The sequence below is a fragment of the Labrus bergylta genome, chromosome 19 (assembly GCF_963930695.1).
Source record: "Labrus bergylta chromosome 19, fLabBer1.1, whole genome shotgun sequence".
Classification (NCBI taxonomy): Eukaryota; Metazoa; Chordata; class Actinopteri; order Labriformes; family Labridae; genus Labrus; species Labrus bergylta.
Window position 1 is genome coordinate 4,889,114 of NC_089213.1, and position 21,102 is coordinate 4,910,215.

Genomic DNA, 21,102 nt, shown 5'->3' on the forward strand with positions numbered 1-21,102 from the left:
TTAAAAGAATAATAAGAAATAAATAGCCTTTCGATGTGATTGGATCTTTTTGGGCGCCTTCAGATCTGTCAAAGATTGAAGCTAATTCAGCAGGAAGCAGAGTGATGTGTGAAACATGTTTATGGAAATGAATCTCCTCTTCATGCTTTTACAGTAATGATTCTTAAATGAACCAAGGAGAGGGATTTCCCTCGGCGTCCTCTTCCCCACTGACCATCTGACTAAACACTCCAAGCAGCCGTGTGTGCAGCACAGCCGGCCCTCAGTGAACCACACATTCATCAAGAGGAATCAAATCCTCTCTGGATTTATGAACTGGAATACATGGAGTTGTAAACATCTATAATACTGCAGGGAGCATCGACAGTGGAGGGCATATGTGAAAGGTATATTTACTGCACCAACAGGTTGAATTAAAGCTTCAGACATGTTTGTTTATCTGATTGTTTCCTTTAATGAATATCCTGAAAACAAATCCCCTTTATTGGATGTTTATTTTGATTATTTGTGCTGCCTTACCTTTCGACTCACAGACATTTGACTGGACACACACAGGTAAAGCACACATTTGCACATGAGCAAGTTTTTCTCGCTCACCAGTGAACACATCTTCAGGTTGGAATGATTAATCCTTTAAAAGGTTACCGAGATGAAAATCTAAAACTAACAGTAGTCCCAGATCTAATTATTATTGACCTTTAGAACAAACAGGTTACTGGAGGTCAGGATGAAAAGTCTCTCATTGGTCGCTCTGAAGCCCAGGATTGGTTTATCGGAGTCCAGGCTGGCTACCTGCTGCTTGGCAACCTGCCCTACCTGTCTGCCCTGCTTCCTGTTGAACAGGACGGTTTCCACCGGCGACGGCTGTCTGTAGATGAAAGCCCGTCGGAGACACTCGCACAAAGAGGCGTAGGAGAAGTTTGGAGCGCAGGTGGCAAACTTTTTATCCCGTTTGGACGCCTGGACGTAGCCTGTGACAGAAGGAGAGCGGAGGATGGTTAAAGTTAGGGTTCTAAGGACTTAGGGATATCTTTGCATGTGAGTTTGCAGAATGTAACCAGCTGATAATCACTCCCATCAAACGACCTGAAAGTGGATCAGTGGCGGACATTTTTCTTCATCCAAGGGGGACATGACAGAAAAAGTCTGAGAACCACTTCTCTGTGTTGATTGATTCAATAATGCCAAAAGATCAGTACACACTGACACATTTTCATTGATTATTTCTTGGTCTTTTGGACTCTGTTTGATAGGACAACTTGAAAGAGAGTGGGGGATGACATGCAAGCAATCATAGTGACGAGGACACAGATCGTTGGTTGTCGGCCCTATTTGGACCGTCGGTGAGTGATTGTCGCCCTCGTTTTTTGCGGTGTCCGACTCAGTCACTACCCGTCTGCCTTTTGTTGCATGACGAATCGGCGTCGGGGCGGTTGATGAGAGGAATCTCTCTGATCGGCTGTTTGGAGGTTTCATGTCACTTCAGCTTTCAGCACAGAGTCGGGAAAAGCCCCTTGAGCAAGCCGCTGTAGTATTCATGCTTTCAACCATTTAGTGTGGTTTCAGTGTTGTCCTTTGTGGTTGGGGGGCCCTCACCCCACATCCCTACATCTCCATCCTCACTCACTCCTGTTCATCTAGTTTGTCGTTTCTTTGTCGGCTTGTTGTCATGCCATAAGTCCTCTTCTTTTTGTCTTTGTCACTGGTTATTTTTATTGTCCAGCGTATAAAATGGACTCTCGCTGTCGTGTAGTAGGAAAAGTATTTATAGTAATAATGTTTGTTTCTCTCAAAGCTTCACTCGCCTGGTTTTAGATTCATTAACATTGTTCTCAGCATGTACTCTTCAGAGACTCACTGGTCTCGTTTCTGAAAAATATCACCGGGGATCCATGTGCCATCTTGTATTCAATGATGTATTCCAAACAGAGACGAGCAGATGGTTAATCTCTGCTTAGTTGAGAAAAAGACTAATGGCGACGTTTAAACTGTCAGAGTGAAAAGCGGAGTGTAAATGAGTTACAGATGTCGTCGTTGGGGAGAGATTAAAGAGACAATAAATTAAATGAATAAATCCTAAGATTGTCTACGCTCCCGGGTATCAGCACGCCAAAGCCACTGCCTTCACCTTCTTCCTGGTCTACAGTGCACCCATGCCCCACGCCCATCCCTGCAGTAATGCGGGCGCCATGCAATGAGATTGCTGATACAAGGGGCTGAAATTAGTTTCCTCCAAAGGGGGGCTGGGTTCAGCTTTAGAGATAGGGGGAGGACTTTGGACATCTGGAGGCAGCTTGGAGTAGATCTGCTGCTCAAATCGAGCCAGTTGAGGTGGTGATTAAGATCCTCTTGTTCACCTGCCTGTAGGCGTCTTTTGGGCATGCTCAACTGGGGGGGGGGGGTAAACCAACAGGGAAGAGGTAAAACCAGCTGGAGGGATCCATTCTGGTCTGGGAAACGCCTCAAGATCCATAAGAGGAACTATAAAATGCTGCTGGGGAGAGGGTCAACTTGCCGCAACTCGGCCCCGGATTAGCGGAAGGAAATGTTTGCATGGATGGATGATGAGATCGACAGAAACTCTTAATATGGGTAATCTGGTATTTAACTAAGATTTTGAGTTGCATGATCACAACACAAGAAACACAATGCATCATCCAGTTAACCCCCAATTTAATGACCAAGATTTTTCTGAATGGTTTTTCATGGTGAGTCACAAGAAATGTATAAACGGTCCCATTTGAAGCCTTTTTCACATCTTTCTTTTTGTGTCCTTGAAGGCGACAAAAACTTCTGTTTGGATTGTCTGTGTGTGTGTGTCTGTGTGTGTGTTGCTTGTTGCATCCTCAAGGACCGATACCGTTCACCTGTGGCGCCTACTTGACAAGTGTGAAGATTAACCAGCCATTACTCTGGACGCAGCTTCATTTCGTTCAGCTCCTCACTTTGTCTCGTTGTCTGTATTTGTTAGAAGGGAGTGGTTGCCATGGTTTCTTCTTTCGGCTTTTTGGCGGATTCGCGAACCAACAATGTGCATGCTGCCACCTGCTGTATCCGACCGTGTACATACACAAGTGTCTAATGTGAAGGCAGACCATCAGGGGAGACGAGGCTCAAAACAACGTGAAAACCTGATTGGAAACCTGAGCAGAAGAAGTTTCCAGTTGCATCTCTTACCCAGGGCGTTGAAGGTGGCGATGTGCTCCCACATGTTGCTGGGTTGGTCCGGACGAGGCTGCCACAGCAGAGCGTCCACGTCGTGTCTGAGGCAGAGACACGGCATGTCAGAGGGGTTCACGTCCACTGTGAACAGGTACTGATGGCTGCCCAGATTCACCTGCAGAGACACACACACACACACACACACACACACAAGGGAAAGGTGGAGGTGTGAATTGAAGTCACCATTGATTCTGACAGTCATCCGTTCCCCCGTGTTATATTAACTTCATCCTCTTCATGTGTCCCTCTATGACACCGGAGAACGTCCATCCTTTCTTCCTTCAATATTTCCTAGCTTCCTTTCTTTTCCTTCACATATGCCTTTCCACTCTCTCTCCTCTTCCTCTTTCCTTAACACCTTTTCTTTCTTCCTACCTTCCTTCATTCTCTCCTCTCTAACTTCTTCCTTTGCCAACATCCTTCCTTCCTTTTTGTCTTCCTTACCTACCGTCTTCTTACTTCACTTCTTATTTGTATCTTTCCTTCCTTCCCGCTTTCTTACCTCTTCTCTTTCTTCACCTGTTTACAGCTGCCTTTAGATAAACAATTTTAATGAGATTTTAAACTTTTTAAAATATTTTTACTTTATTTATTTCAATTAATTTCATTTTATTTAATTATTTTTATTTGAATATATTTTCAGATTTAATGATCTCAGTGATTTTTTAATGTTCTATGTTAATGTTTCTTTTCTGTCCTTTGTCATGATGCTTTTGATGTCTTGTGTGAAGCACTTTGAATTGCCTTGTTGTTGAAATGTGCTCTATAAATAAACTTGCCTTGCCTTCTCTTCCAGTATTCTTCCTCTTTGTGTCCAAGTTTTCTTTCGACCTCCTTCCTTTATTTTCGTCCTCTCAACCTCTAATCTTCTTTCCTACTTTCTTTTCTTCCCTCCTTCTAACTGTCTCTCTATTGATAAAATCATCTTTGGTTGTTTCTTTTTACACCCTCTAACGTCCTTCTGTGTGATGTTAAAAGTTTGAATCTTTCTTTATCATAAAGGCCATCTGATGTGGACTGTAGGTGGAAGGATTCCTTTAAGACTTTCTTCTCTTTCTTTATTACTCACAGAACATTTCTGTCTTATTAAATGGTAGACCGAATATGAAAATACAAACAATACGTATACAATAAATGGAGGGATGCAGATTTTGTATGTGGCAGATCTCCTTCTGATCACATGGGCATAAAGCTGAACTGAATACTTAGTGATCACTACCTTAAACATCTCTGTATTTGCTCCACATTCACATCACTGACGTGTGAGCCTGCTCGACATAATTACATCGGTGCAGTTTGGACCTCTCCCACTCTGACTCCATTTGTATTTGGAAAGAAAATGACGATTGCTGTGACATAATCGCTCCTCAGCATCTGACAGTTCACACCGATCTCTCTCTCAGAGTCCAATGACATCCTGCAAATCTGCCTGCCGGCGACTCTCCGAGGCTGTCAGGCTGTCCTCCCATCTCAGTACGCACTTGACAGGCATTGAAAAAAAAAAAAATCAGCATAAAACAGCTTGTATGTTGGTGCTGATCGCTGATAGTTGTGAGAAAATGACAGGCCGTTTAGCGAGTCATCACTCCTCCACTCCAACACTCATTTTCCTGACACTTGTGTTTGACGTGAAGCTCGCTGCAGATGTTGCTCAGAGAAGTACAGCCAGGATCATCAAGAAAAATAGTTTTTTTTATTAATTATTACGTGCTCGGTGGGGCAGTGGTTAACGTACTGGTTGGCGTCCCCGTCCGACAGAAACCTCTCTGTGTGGTCTTTGCATGTTCTCCCCTCCGGCATCCTGCTCACTAGGTTAACTGTTGACTCTAAAACTTCCCCGTAGGTGTGAGTGTGAGTGTGGCTGGTTGTCTGTCTCTATATGTCGTCCTGTGATTGACAGGTGAACAGTCCAGGGTGTAACACCGCCTCTCGCCCAATGACAGCTGGGATCGGCTCCTCCCCCCCTAGCGACCCCGAATAGAAAAAGCGGTAAAGATAATGGATGGATGGACAGATTAAATAGACTTAAAATAGAACACTGTGTCCATAAAAGCAAGCCACATGTCTCCAGTAAGTGACTTTGACAATGAGATCCTCCCCTCACTCAAACAGCTGATGTCAAAATGATGTAAAATAGTTCAGAACGCCTCCACACATGCACAAAGACTCGAAACACTACTGCACCCTAACACTCCCTTTTGCGAGTCTTTGTCCATCATATCGAGTGATTTCTTTTTTTTTTTTTTCACGACTCAGCACCTAAACAAGTGATGTGAGTGTGTTTCCTACCACTCCTTTTGCAAAGACTGAGAGATAAAAAATGTTTTAAATATAAACACCATCACCGCCTTTTATTTTGAAAGAAAGTAAAAGACCTTCTGGTAGATCGAAGGTTACGACGTTAACTTAACAATGGACAAAGGAACTTGTTACGGATCAAAAACTGAATGAAAACAGTAAAAAGGAACGGTGAAGAAGTGAAATGTTTGTCGTCACGCTGAGGTGTCTGAGAGTTTGTTTTTTTTTTAAAGTGAAATGAGACATTCAAAGGCACAGAGGTGTCGTTGTCTTCCATCGCTGAGACTTCAGGGACACACTGAGTTTAAGTTCTGTAACTTAGCTACGGAGCCCGCGAAGGGACAAATGGCACACGGTCAATGCAATTATAAAAAAATATATATGTATTCAATTCTGACCTTAATCATGTTGCAATGAACGTGTTAATATTGACTTTCCTACTTTTAATCTGAGAAGAAGCTTCAGGTGAACCACGGAGAATAAAAAGTCATCAATAAAGAATTAACGCTGATATTCTGACACTCACAGTTTCAAATGGAAAGAAAATAAAAATCCTTTTGATAAGCTTTCATACTCTCAGAAAATCTCATAAACTCTCGGCTCATATCTGACATCGAAGACGGTCAATTATTCTGAACTGTTGCTCGCAGCTGCAGGACACAGTGAAGATATTCTATACTCTGTTCTTTGGGTTATTGAGTGATGTGCACTTGGGGACTGGAAACTGATTAATTTTGGGAGCAAACTCAACCCACAGGTAACTTTAATTAAAGTTTCACAACACGGATAAACAACAACTAGATCCTCAAACGCACCTGCAAGACATCATGACTCATTTTCTTGTTTCACTCAGTCAAGTCAGGACATTTTGAAAATCACAGGCTGAAGTATAATCATGGTATGAGCCGGGTTCTTTGAAAGTGAGACCATGTCCTCTTATATTCTTCGGCTTTAATGGTCACAGTCCAGCGGCTCTTATCTCATTACTTTTACAGAAACACCTCACCCAGCAGGGGGCTCAGGTCTAACCTCACAAAAGAGTTGTAATAGGAAGTTCAAACCCTCGACAAAAGGATCATTTGAGCCGAAGAAAAGAAATATAATACAAGTTTCTATTCTGCTATGGTTTCTTTCCAAAGCCATGGCTGAGTGAGGATAATTTAACAGCAGAACAAAGCAGACGATTAACCTTTTAAATCCATAAAATCCTTCAAACTCCCTCACTGTGAAACCAAGATAAAAGGTATTAAAAAATAAAGAGAAATACAACATGAAAGGGGAGCTGAACCAGAGGATTTTAAAAATAAAATAATGGTAATAGATCGACACTTTTCTGAATAATCAAAGACGCGATGTCTGCGGATGACCTGGACATGGTGAAAACCTTCTCAGCAGAAGAATATGAATAAAGTAAAAAATAAATAAAAAACCCATGTATGTGACTTAAGAAAGAAAGAATGTGCAACATTTTACACATAAAGTATCTCCTGTGTAAATGTGTCTCTGAGTCATGACTGTCTACAATGAGTGAGAAGCTCGAGTCCCGCTGGCTGTGTTGTTGTCAGAGCCGTGTTTACATGGAAGGGACGGCCTTGTGTATAAAAGCTGTTTTAGTCAAGGACTACAGAAACTAAAAAGAATACACTCACTGATTATTTGGATGTCATGAAAGCGTTCGTAGATCACGGTCATTCTGTGTCAGTTCATGTGCAATATGAAGCTATGAGCACTAACGTTAGCCTGCTAACACAACAATGCACAGCACAGGTGATTGCAGCTCGAGCAAAGGACAATTTAGTCCACCGCTTGCGATTAATTATGGCGCGTTCTAATTCATAACTCCTTCCTGTGAACTCGAGTGGAGAGGGGTTGGAGGTGTATCGCTGGAGGAGAGCGACGGCTTCAGAATAGCGGAGCAGTTTTTTTTGGGTTTTTTTTGGGTGTCACGCTGGTGCTCAAGGGCGACATCTACTGGATCAAAAAAAGTCGATCATTCTTCCTTTAAATGTCAACGCAAAGAGGCGGGAAAGCAAAGATTTCAAACATTCAAAGTGTCTGAGCCGGGCCTGAACAAAGTAGACGGGATGTTCAACTGTTTGCGTGCTGGGAGAGACCTCGAGATGTGGTGGAAGGTTTCACAAGTTCCACTGTGAAATGTTTTGGTCAAAATACCTATGATTCATTCAGTACACGGCACTGTTTGAGCTTCTTCTACAGTCAAGTAATCCAGATTGCCTGAACCTGAAAAGAATAAACTTTCAGGCTCAGTAGACAGAGATAGTAAGACAGCTAAACTAATGCATCTGCACACAGAGGCCCAGATGTCTGTGATAACAGCTGAAATGCCAAATGTCAGTAGTCATCATTACCACCGCAGCAATCGCCATGTTCCCGTCAAGGTGCCTCACACTCAAGGATTAACGATCGTTTATTTAGACTCTCTCCTGGAAGAGACGCTGAGCTTTGTCTTTTAAATCTGCACTGTTTTGTTTGACTGTAAATGAAAGGTTGATTCAAAAATATCACTTAGTCTGTTGTTTTTATAGATATATGATACTAGATAAGCATTCCCTGGCTGTCTCTCATTTTCTGGTTCTCGGTGTACTTTCCTGATACTTATATATTATATTTCCTTGATACCTCTCTCGGCTCTCACTGAGGTTCTTGGTTATCACAGGAAAGCTGAAATGTTCCTTTTGAAGGCTGAAGCCTGCAGTAAACAAACAGATGTACAGATAGAGTCCATTGTGCAGGTTTTACAGATAAATTCAGGGGATATGACTCAAAGCCTGCCCCTGAGGAACACACGTAAAACCTTTCACATTCTCCTCCGATGGGATTGGAACCAAAAGCACGTCGACAAAAAAGGCCAAATTAACAAGAGGTGCTACTATTTTCAGCTAAAAGGTTTTTATAATAAAGGTCAGCAGCATAGAGGTAGCAATAGAAAAGGTAAGGCTTCCTGGAGGACTTACAGATAAAAACAGGAAAACACAAGGGCATCTGTACGCACTCACATGTTCACTCACATGTTCACTCACATGTTCACTCACATGTGGAACAAACAGACTCGACTGTCCTTCAAAAAGCACACTAAAAAAGGTACGACCGGTGCAGCTTACTTTAAGGCAGCCGCTCGTAGGTTTGCACAAACTAAATGGAGGCAGCAACATTGAAGGGTTTCGTATTCATGGAGAGCTCTTCATCAAATGGCACAGAAACTCTGGCCCTTACAGTCATACTCATTCTTCTTCTCTCATCACATTATGAAAGGGCTCATTTGGAGAATAAACATTGACGTTATTTTGTGCAAATGAAACTGAAAAACTGAAAGATGATGTTCACTAATGAATAGAGCTTTTTTAAAAACAACCTGCTGTTTGTGTTTTGGGATGAGAGAAACATTCACTGACGCTCTTTATTCTGCATTTCTAAAAACACAGAGTTAAGACTGACACCTTTCATTACACCATTAGGGAGACTGGTTCAAATAGTGTATAAATCTGACTCAAAAACAAAACAGAACTTTTATTAAAACCACATTTCCTTCTGCAGTTCTGAGTTTTTCTTTTGTTTTTGTTTTTTTAAATCTCCAACGCTGAAACATCAACCTCGTCTTCAAGTAAAACAGCCACATGTGAAGTCTTTCTATCTGACGTGAAATAATGAAGATGGAAGCACACTCAGCGCAGTTGTTACTTGTCTTTCCTTTAAATCTCACAGGGTGGAGGATAACAAACGCTCCAGTCTTCCTCCATAATTGGCGTTTTAGAGCAAAACCTCCCCTGTTGCTTCAGAGTAATTGGAAGGAAAAAAATAAATAACACAAGGCTGAGGTGTCAGTTTGTAGCCCTCCCCATTACATGTTGTACACCGCATTCCTCTAGAAGCAGCTGTTTATAGCGCTGGGTATCTTTGGGTGTCTCACAATTGGATTTTGATTCTTGGGGTCACGATTAGATTCAGAATCTATTCTGGATCTACAGATTCAAAGTCTGTTTATGAATTAGTACATACTGCAGGATCTCCTCCAGTCATCTGTGAGACTTATCTGCTAGCATTAGCACTTAGCAGGGAGTGACTGTTTAGCAAAAAATAAAACGATTTTTGGAAGTTATGAAGCTATTAACAATCTCAGAAGATAAGAATCTCAATTTATTTACCCACCTCTAGCTGTTTCTAAAAGGAATTCTCTTTTTCAACACACCTGAACATTTAGCTTGCAGAGTTTTCTGATTAAAAACATGGATTCCCTTTTTTTTTTTTGGCTAACTTAACTTGTTGGGAACCGGAGGGTCGCCAGTGAAAGCCCCAGTGAGGACCATAATATGTAATTTAGTCTGGAGGCTGGAGAGGTGCCAGGTCACTTCCCGGGTACTGCTGAGGTGCCCTCAACCAAGGCACCAAACCTCCAACAGCTCAGGCGCACTCCCTGTGTAGCAGCCTCACTCTGACATCTCTCCACTAATGTCCACAGCTCCTGTTTGTGCATGTGTGTAATCCGAGCCGAGATGTGTGAGAGAAGCATGTCTCTCAATAACAGAGAGTAAAATCAGAATTTCCCTGCTTCCCAGCATTTTGCATAGCTTCTGTGCAAGTTGAGCATGAAGCGATTGGGATGAGGGTCTGAACATCCAAGTCTGAGGTCATGGATCTGGGACTGAAAATGGTGGATTGCTCCCTTCAGGTGGGGAGTAAGTCTTGGGTGTCGGGTAATGACCGATTGGTTTGTTATGATATGAATCGAGATGCAAGATTTAATATTTATTCAGGATTGAAATTCTGAGAGAATCACATAAAAATGATCCACAATGAGGTTTGATTGCCAGCTTGTTAAGCGCTTTTAAAGTGAACTTTGAGATTTATTGAGCATGATGACAATGAGTAAATGCCGTCTTTGATGCACAGCATTTATTCACCAGGTGGAATGATTAATCCATTTCTTTGGAGATCAATCAACAAGTCCACGCCTTCCTCCGCACAAAAAAACAAATGGCAGATTGCTGACTCGCTTCTGACCAACACAACAGAAAATCCCCGGGAATTAAAATAATGAAACACAGAGGGAGAAGCTGGACTCGACGTTGGCGCGTCACAACCTGTTTCAAATCTTGCCTGCCCAATGAAACCTGTGACATTTCAATTCAAATACAACCGCTCTAAGTAATCCTGCCAGGTGACATGTTGTACTCTCAAATTCATCCTGAGAATGAGCGATTATAAAAATAGATGTGAGCTTTTAAAGATGCAGCTGGTTGCTATTCGAGTCACCAGGGGGATGTGGTGGAAATGAAGGAGGTGTGCATGTTCCTGCTTTACCAGGTCTTTGTGGAGCTCTCTGGTCAAGTGGCTTGTTAAAGGGCAAGGCCCGCGGCGTCTGCTCACAGGGGGTGGGGGGGGCATGGCTGAATTTAATCGTGTGTGAGCATCAGGTAGCCAACAGTGCACTTGAGGGAAATGAAGGATGGAAGAAGACGAGAGAAAGGGCTGAAAATGTGAAATGCGAGGGTCTCTGGGTGAAAGACTTCAGGGTTAAAGTGTTTACCAGAGAAGGAGAGGTGGGTGTTACTCACCACCTGAGTGGGCTTCAGGGATTCTCCGTCAAAGTGTGTGAGGCTGAAGCTGTCCTCTGGAAAGCCATCACAGTCCTCCAGCTCATGAGAGTTGCAGGGGGGCTTGTCTCTGTTGGGGTTTCCATTCTGGTTGTAAAGGAGAAAACAAACAGGGAACAAGACAGACGGCCGTGGTTACACTTGTTTTGCATGTATTTCCATTTAAAAAGGCTTCATCTGCAACCGAGGACCTCAAGTGGGAACAGATGAGACTAATGAAGGATCGGGCCAGGGGAGGTTAAAGCTAAAAATGCTAACAAACATGAGAACAGAGTGTGACGATGATGTGAACAAGACGTCAGGAGGAGGAGGAGGAGGAGGAGGAGGAGCTGAAGAGGGCGAGGACTGACATGAGAGAGGTGCAGAGAGAAGAGATGCTAAAAGCTAGACGGACTTAAAAATAAAAAGGTTTGGAAGGTCAGGATGAAACCTCCGGAGAAAACAAACACAGAGCAATGATTCATGGAAGCTGAATGTCAGAGTAATATTTTCCAGCACTTACTGCTGATTGATTTCACACCACAATGTTTCAACCAGAAAAACAGACGCCACCGGGGCCGGGTTGCTGTGAGGTTATCTATTTCAAGACTTGACCGTCACAGATTTTGTTTCCTTTGTACCTCTGTGTGTAATTAAACCATTGAGACACTGTGTCAAATGACCACAGTTGATGTGCGTTTTTAATGTTAATGTGTGTTTTGATCTGAGATTGAGAAGACACCTGCAATAATCAGACGACAATACAGCTTCTGGGAGTACGCAGACTGTATGAAAACATGAAAGTAGTCTCAGTGACGTCACCAACCGATTACTGAAGGGGTATTTCATGAAGCCCGACAATGGAGGGTCCCCATGTTGGAAATGGTGTCTCAACCTACAACTGACAAAGAGGCGGACATTCAGCCTGTTGTGGAACAGCTACTCTGTGCTTGTAGTCGGATAAGCCACGCCCCTAATCATGCCTGACTCTTCATTAACCCTGTACACTCTGCCGATTAAGAGCTAAATCGTTTTTGTACCAGGCTGTAAACAACCCGAGTTCTGCTGTAAAAATTGCATTTTTGAATATTTGTGTATGTGACGTTTGGAGTCAGTCTCCAGTGGACACTTGGTGAACTGCACATTTTTGCAATTCCTCGTTGGCTTTTTTTTTTTTAACACTTGAGGTGGTCGCTCGGGGAGCAGCTGCCACTGCTTTGGGACTTCCTGTTCAGCCAGCTAGTAGTGTAAGAGGATTTCTGGAAGACTTCCTGTTGTGTATTTTTTCATGCATGTTAAGAAGCTTTATCTGTAACGGCGCAGCGGCATGTTGTGAAGAGATGGCCTACCAAGTCCTCAGAGGTGAGGTGCGTCAGTCTCTCGTGGATCAGGGCAGCCTGCTCGTCACTCATCACGTACTCGCCTCTCTTGTCTCCCATCACAAGCTCCGCCCACATCGGCCCCTCGCTGCGCTTCTGCAGGCTCACCTCCAGGCTGAGGGCAAATTAAAATACACAAACAATTAAACACACCGATGAGTCACAATATGTATGTGTTGACATGCAGAGTGAGAAGCAGCTGAAAGCCAAACGCTCTCATTGCACCAGAACGCCTGAGAGACAAATTCTTTGGACGCTGGAGCAAACATGGTACTTCAGGATTGATCCAATCAACCAGTGAACATCCAATCAGCCCGGCGGTCCTGTGAGATGAAACCGTTTTGATGAGGAAGGTCAGAGGGGAACTTGACAGGACTGTGGCCAATCTGGTTCTGACACAAATGATGTTCCTCTGTGGCAACTTGGACGTGTTTTAAGTGGCGCAGCCGTAAAAAACAAAAAAAACAAGGACGAAGAAAACCTCATTATTATTTGCTTAAAGTTTAAAAATGACAAGAGGAAAGAATGGGTTAGTGCAATGACTGACACAGCATCTTATGAATGTACGCTGAACAGACTCAGTAACAGAAGGTTGGAGAAGGGGTCTCCCTGGGACAGGTTCTGGGACTACATAAGGGTGGACGACGTGTCCAAATAATTTTCAATCTCATCCCTGATAGGATCACCATTCAGATGTATTCCTGATTTTAATTGTCTCTGCTGTGACGAGCATTATTTGTAATCATTTTGATGTATTTATCTTCTTTCCTCTCTGGCCTGCTGCTGTAGTTTATGTTCACTGGATCTGTGTACTGAAGTCTGCCCTCATGTTTTGTGTAAGCTAAGGGTTGCTATATCCTTGAAAGCTAAATGTGTTAATGCCATGTACCATGCCTTTAAAAAGTTCAATAAAAACATTTGAATTCCAAAAAAAATAAAAATGACAAGAGGCACCAAAAGGTAAAGCCTACAAAAGTCCCTCTTTGTTGAGTCTAATGTCCGTGCTCCACACACAGCGGACATCCAACACTCTCTGTCTTACAGGATGCTCATATCTTACAAGGTTTATTTCTGGACTTTTTATGTCTTCACTGTAGAGATAGGACGGTGGGGAATGACATGCGGGAAAAAAGCCACAGGACTACAGCCTCTGTACACTGGGGTGCTAAAGCTGTGCACCAAAGATCAATATGGCAACATATCGTCATGTGCTCGATGCAGATGTTACAGAATAGATACGGCTGCAGAGCTGTCAGTTTTGAAAGACAACTGACCGATGGTGCAGGCAGGGGAAAAAAATGGATTGAGTAATTTAAATTGTAGGATCCTTAATACCGTGTAGGTATCTGGGTAGGACATCAATGTATATCACAATATGTATCGTATCGTGGCCTCTGTATCGTGGCCTCTGTATCGTGATACTTATCGTATCGTGGGGTTGTGGGAAATACCAACCCTCTATGGGGCGCCGGCACCACCCATTAAACTGCTGGCGTCTCGATGCAGATATGTTTTGACGATAACTTCAAGTACTGGAAAATTTGTTTTTAAGCCAAAAAAAGAGGGAGATGTAGTACTACTCGGTTCTCAAATGTTAGAAGTTGCAGCATTTCGATGGAATATTTGTCAGTTTCAGTCTGTTTGAAAATACACTCAGTTTAATATTAGTTATCACTGAAATTCAGGCCGTTATTTATCTTTATTATTGATCCTCGGCTGACGTTAAGCTGCACGTTTTAGTCGTGCAACAGTATTGACCTTATTGCCGGCAGATAAGGGGGGATGGGGGGTATTAAGTGTTGTTGAAATTCAAATAGAAGCAGCTCATTCAGTAAATATCTTTACATTGGAAATGAGTTCCTAACAATTACATGTACACAAACACTTGACAGTATATGCTCCTCACAGCGTGCAGGTGTGGAGTGTGCATAATGTTATTCTGTCTTTGTATGAAGTCTATACACCTGATCGTGGGTCACTGAAGGGTGCACGGAGAATAAAAAACCAAGGGCCCGTGAGCCCATTCATGAACCCTCAGCCTTTCACTTCATAATAAAAAAATCTTTTTTTTAATGGTTTCAAGGCAAAACCTGAATACAATTAGAATAATGTATTCTGCCTTGCTTAACAGAAGCTTGCTAATGTGATTTTTTTTTCTTCCTGAGTGATTCGAGTTCACATTTTCCTGTGGACGTCAGCAGAGCCTCCGATTACATTCAGTCATCCTGCACCATTTGTAGTTTTCTATCTAGTAAGAGAGCAAAAATAACCAGATGTACTGTATGCTGGTTCTTTTCTGGCATTGAATGCATCATGTACTCTCATCATGCACCGGCTGTCCACTGAAACAGGGCTGAGAGTGTAAAACACAGAGTGATGCCTATCACTTAAGACGTATCAGTTGAACATCTGTATCAGTGGACATCTGCCCTGTAGTCAGACATCTGCAGCATGTAATGCTAAATGGACTTGGGTTTTGAAAGTGGGTGCTTTATAACGTCTCAGATCAGCAATAAGCAGTTTGTAAGACACGTTCCAAGGACATCTGAAGAGGAGGGACTACTAACAACTGTTTAAATTCATCCAATCACATCGATCATTTCAGACCAGTAAGAACTTTTCTGAGTACAGAGCGAAAAAAAAAATCGGTCACAGTCTGAATGGACTCAATACCTTCGCCTCGTCTCCTAAAGGGGGCGGGTCCAATCCATGCAACACAAACCGAGGAAATACATCAAAGTACCCCGTCTCCTTTCTGAACGGTCTGTGCTTCAACGTGACATTTTGCACAGACGGTACAGCTTCCATCTAAGCTTATGTTGATCAATCAATCAATCTTTATTTGTATCGTGCCAATTCATAACAAATGTTTACACTTCACAAAAAGACATTTCTCTTTGTTACATTATCTGCAAAGACCTTCAAGCAGTCTCCTTCATTCATACTGGTTTATAGAACAGGTCTATATTTGTACCACAATAAAAAGATATGAAAAAGACACCAAGGACGGCTTCTTAATTCAGGTCTGGACTCTAGGAGGAGGAGAGCAGACGGTCCTCAGCTGTTTGTCTGCAAAGAGCATCACCTATTGGTATGGAAAAACACCCTCAGTACTAACGAAGGGTGTTTTCTTTTTTACCTCGATGCATTTCCATCTAAAAGAGCATCCAGACACAGATGACACACATGACAATTTCCATTTTTCAAGGAAAGAAATCAAACCATCTATTTTAATATTTTGTCTGGTATCCACAGGGACGTGTTCAGAGTGGTGGTTCCAGGGGTGGCACTGACCACCCATTTTCTGATGTAGTTACAGTTTCAAAAGTGGTAATCGATGCGTGCACGAGGCAGGCAGAGTTGGGAAATAACCTGAACGAACGACAAACGACAGTAAAGCTCGTCTTCGATACATCAGCAGGAAGACACTGAAGAGCATGAAAAGATAAATTAATGAAATACTTCAGGGTAAACACTCTAGCTATCGTACAGATCCGCATCCGGAATGCAATATTTTTCTTTCTTTCGTCACACAACAAGAAAAAACGCAGAGAGGGGGACACATACGGACACACACACACGGACACACACACACGGACACACACACGGACACACACACACACACACACACACACACACACCGCGCAAACAGACCATGTAACATATTTTCACCCTGAATGGAGCTTTTGGAGGACTTGTATTCACGGAACAGGAAGCAGAGATAAAGAGCTGGTGGAGACGTAGATGAAAGGTCTTAAAGTGGGGGGGGGGGGGGGGGGATGTGACTCAACTCACACTGACGACGACGAGATCAAAAGATGCAATGCTTATAAAAAGTACTCGTCTCCCTCAGCCTTTTTTATGTTTGATTGTTTTGTTACACTGAATCACAGAGGATGTGATTTAAGAGAGAGGAGGAGAAAAAGAGGCAGGTACACGCTTTCTACCTGAACAACATCTCCTCCTGAAGGCGGCTTTCAACACTCCACTTTCAGCTTCAGTTTTTTGAAGGTCTCCAACTCATCTTGACATCTAAAGCATTTTTACTCAGACTGGGCGGACTCCGAATTTTCAATCAAGACTGATCAGGACCACCACTGACGGGCCATGTCTCCACGTCATTACAGCGATTAGAAGGAAAACGCCTGTTCCTAAAAGAAGTTAAAAACGAACAACTAAATTAATTTGTTGTTTGATTTTTTACCCCCCTGTGTAAGTGTTTTTATTGGCTGAGGGTAAAGCTGTGTTTATGTTCTTAAAGGGGAAGCTCGTGATCCCAGACTTTGTAAACCACATGCTCTTTGTGACTGAAACTTTAGCCTTCAGCTGATTTTATGTTTGTCTTGAGGTTCTCCATGAAGCGGTTTTCCTGTCATGTCTGAGTGAGGCTTATCCTGCTCGGATACTGGAGTTTTTTTTTTTTTTTTTTCTCCAAGTCTTCCTCTCCCGGTCAAAGTGACTCTTTTTGTTGGTGTGATTCTGATTTAGCATTCAAGTATTCTTGGAGCAATTTGTCTGGAGAGCCCACGTGAGGACACGGCGACCATGCAGGGTCACAGAGACACCCGATGAGGGGTTCTGTTGCTCAGTGAGAAAAGATCAATCCCAAACACTCACATACCTTCTGAGTCAGTCTGCAGGGAAAGATAACAATTATGAAAATACCGAATCCTAAAATGAATGAATATTTTTCCTGGGGCATAAAAAAAAAACAACCTACTACTCGATGCCGTGCGCCATGTCGTAATCTTTTTTTAGACCTGGATTTCTTGAATGCGTACTCAGCCACATCTCCTCACCAGAGGCTCCCAACCTTTTTCCCTTGGAGACCCCCTTCTAGTTAGGAAAAAGCTGAGCCCCCCCCCCTCAGGACACACAGAAAAAAGTTTGAATAAAAACTTTAATTGTTTTCACTGATAAAATCTTGCCAGAATATGCCTACACACTTGTTCTTACTAAAAGATCTGGGTAAATTTCCCAGTAATGTTTTCACATCCAAGCCCCTGACATCTCAGATTTCTGGGTCTTTATAGCCGGTTTCACATATTATGCTCGCATGAAAATATCTAGATAATTTCAAAATATCTAGATAATTTCAGGACGACTGCTCCGGAGATTCTCCCGACATGTGCTCCTCACAACGGGAGACTATACCTGTCAGACGGGAGGTGGGGAAGAGGGTCTCTCGAGGTAAGACATCACGTTAAAAAATGTTTTTCTGCTCATAGAAACTACTGACATCAGAGGAAAACTCAGATTTGGGAACGTCATACGCTCCAGGATGCACACCTTTTGTCGTTTTTGATGATCCAGGCGCTGGCCTCGGGGTCTACAGATTCAAACAGCTGGCCCTCCAGGAGAGGAGAGAAACCCTGAACTCCGATGCTGATGTTGTCCGCCGTCAGCGAGAACTGAACCTCCTCTTTGGTGACGCCCTCAGGCATGCGCACACACACCGTGATGTCCTCGGCTGTCTGCTGCCAGAAGTAAATGGGATCTGAATGAAGACAGAAAGAGAAATATAAAAGGTGCTAAAGTTAACGCCAGCAAGCGGTGATAGAGTCATGAATTAAACATCTGCAGGAAAATAAGGGAGCTGCTGATGAATATTCAGTGACACTGCAGATGGAAAACTATTAAAAGAAATGAGTTTCAAACCACATGAGGGAGAATATTCACAGGGAAGCTATTATAACAGTTCACCTACACAATGTGACATTTTAACCTGCAGCAACCCTTCGTCTCACGCCTGACTTGTTGAAGCAATCCTTCTTTTATTGATTTATTTTCAGATCAAGGTGTAATACAGGCATTGATTGTCTTTACCCGTATGAATGAAACGCCCGAGGATTTCGTCCCCAGGGTTTCGTCAGGTTCAACTGTTGTATCAACCAGAGCAATGCATAACCACTTTTAGCCCGAGCATGTGGACGTTAATCTGCAGGGAGGACCAAAAGGCTGGCCAGCGCTAGCACTGCTAACATTAGCAACACCCAGCAAACCAAGTAACATTGTTTACTTTCAGACAATTTAAAATGACATGCGCTCAATTCTGACTGTTTTCTGGGTGATGCAGTCAGTTGGTCTGAATTTAAATTTCTATTTAACCGACTGGGTAAAGAAAGCAAAACAAGATCTGCACACCTATTCATGTTTCCAGCACCCACTGAGGGATGTCTGTGTCATTTTTGATTTTTCATATTTGACCTTCTAGGACATACCGTAAGTCAGAGCATAGCCAATTTTTGCGAGAGTAGTAAAATTCACACTGTACTGAGTTGAGGGTAGATTAAAAAAATATGATCCTAAATGTTCTTGTATTCTAAAGAATGAAATTGGCAGTGAGACCACTGAGGAAACATTAATTAACTAACACAACATCCTTCTGGCACAAACGCCCCAAAAACTTTTGTCAACAGAATAAATTATTTGTATTTTTGCTGTTTATAATCACAAGTTGAGCTTTGTAAAAAGTATTATTATTCTTTAAGTTTTGAACAATCATGAACTCATCTTCTCTTGATCTGGACCGTGTTCAGGTAACAACTAAAGACATGAACCCCGGGTTAAAAAGTTTAGAGTTAGGAGACTTTTAACGGAAACTGAAAAAGTCCAGGCTGTTCTTTCCTTTAAGGACCCTTTTACTCGAGATGACAGCTGCATTTCCGCTCCCACCCAACAAGACACAAATCTGTTCTCACTATTGCCCACATTGTTAAGAAGCCAACTTGTCCTCTGACTCAGCATCTTCAGCGGCCTGTCGGCTCGCTATGATCAAATCTTTTTCTCTCAATGATAATATCATACCCTGTGGTGTTGTGAAAAAAAAAATTAGTTGTTCAAGATATTTGGCTCTGAAATATTTCCGGCGGTGGTGAGAACAGATGTAAACGTTGAATAAGACAGATTTTAACACGCCATCTTTTTGTCAAATCCGTGTAGGGAAATGTCTGAACAGTGCTGTGTCCTTGGGGCACTTCTCTCTCTCAAAGATATTTGATCAAAAATGGCTTCGGTTGCCGAGCACATAATCATAAAATGGAGCAAACAATCCCGACATAACTTTTATTGGAAACTATTCTGCAGCCTGATACTTCAATCATATTTTCAAGAACAAGTCGGAGGTTGTTCACTGATGAGTGTTTCCGACACAAAGTCCCTTTCAATCTTACTTTCACCAACAGAGTCCTTTTCATCATTTGATATTCTATTTCAGGCAGGATTTGTTCTTTTCATGAGTTTTAGCCTCGGCTGAAAGTTTCTTCCCTCTTCTACCTGAACGTCAAAAGATGAAAAACCACGGTGGCCATCAATGGTGAAGCTATGCAAAAGGTCCAAACCACTTACATCAGGTAAAAGGTGCAGAAAATACATGAACGACGGAAATTCAAAAGCACACAGATGAGTCCAAAACAAATGCAATGACGGAAAATTTCTGCAAATTTAAAGCCGTGCTGTTAACGACCAAAACAACCAAAACAACTGCATTAACATTTAAACGCACGGCCAATACATGAACAATGCAAAATGGTTCTGGCTATGTCGACTCTGAATTTTTTTTGCACATGTAGTTTTTAGTTTGACTGTCTGTGATGTTGTCTACAGTGTGTTTACATGGACAGGATGGCCGGCAGACTCGTGCCCTCGCGTATAAAAGTTGTTTAATTGACGGACTAGAGAAAAGAAGAGTGAAGTATGAAGCTACGAGCAAACTAAAGAGCGCTAGCAATAGCATGCTAAGACAACAATGCAGCTCGAGTTGTTTTATGTTTCATACTGGTACTCAAGGGCGACATCTGCTGGATCAAAAAGTTGCATATTCTTCCTTTAAGATATCATAAGTCTGTTCCTCTTTCCTCCAGTCAAAATACAACCAGCTCTCAAAAACAGTCATGAGAAAACACCTCAATCCAGCCTGGCATAATCACAAATACTATAAGACTAGCGGACATTGCATCCCCCCCATGTACAGAGACTTAAGTCCCTGAGAGCAGGCGCCCCTGGGTTAGAATCCGACCTGTGTATCCTTTCCTGCACGTCGTTCCCCACTCTCTTTCTCTCCCTGGTTTCTGACTCTATCCACTGTCCTACCTCTACAATAAAGGCATACAAAGAACAAAAAAACACTTAAAAATAGGATTGAGGAAGTGAGTATTCTGCTAAGGCAGAAAGAACAGATTATTATCTGCCAGGTCGTCCTCTTTATAAACAGACGACTCTGTACAGATGAAAACACCCCTATAGTGAGAACTCGCTGCCAGAGCTGTCATATACAACCCTGAGTGATTGCTGGCAAAGTCTAAGCTCCGAAAATGGTGCAATTAAGAAGCTCCAAACCACCGCTCCATCTCTGGCAGCGAAGTTTGAAGCTGTGACATGTTCATTATCACCTTTTGTTGTCGCCTGAATCAACAAAGAAAGTAACGAGTCGGAGAGAGGACGACTGCCAAATCTTTCATTTGAATTCCAAATCTTCTCCTTTATCTCTCAAATGTCCTTTTCTTGTTTGTCTCACATTCTGCTGGTTACCTTCACAATGAATCATTTCGTCTCAAAAATGTCAAAGAACCCTGAAACACTCTCTACACCGCTCCTCTCGGCCCAGAGTGATG

At 42.6% G+C, this 21,102-nt stretch overlaps 1 protein-coding gene across 1 annotated transcript in view; it reads right to left on the reverse strand.

Moving 5' to 3' along the window:
* Positions 1-475: 475 nt before the first annotated feature.
* nudcd1 (NudC domain containing 1) overlaps positions 476-21,102 on the reverse strand; it is a 32,108-nt gene continuing 11,481 nt past the window's right edge. The window contains exons 6-10 of the mRNA XM_020652401.3: positions 17,780-17,987; positions 12,461-12,605; positions 11,094-11,219; positions 3,178-3,337; positions 476-971 (exon numbers count right to left, since the gene is read on the reverse strand). Of these exons, the coding sequence (XP_020508057.2) occupies positions 682-971; positions 3,178-3,337; positions 11,094-11,219; positions 12,461-12,605; positions 17,780-17,987 (929 nt within the window). The 3' untranslated portion in view covers positions 476-681. The remainder of the gene's footprint in view (positions 972-3,177; positions 3,338-11,093; positions 11,220-12,460; positions 12,606-17,779; positions 17,988-21,102) is intronic.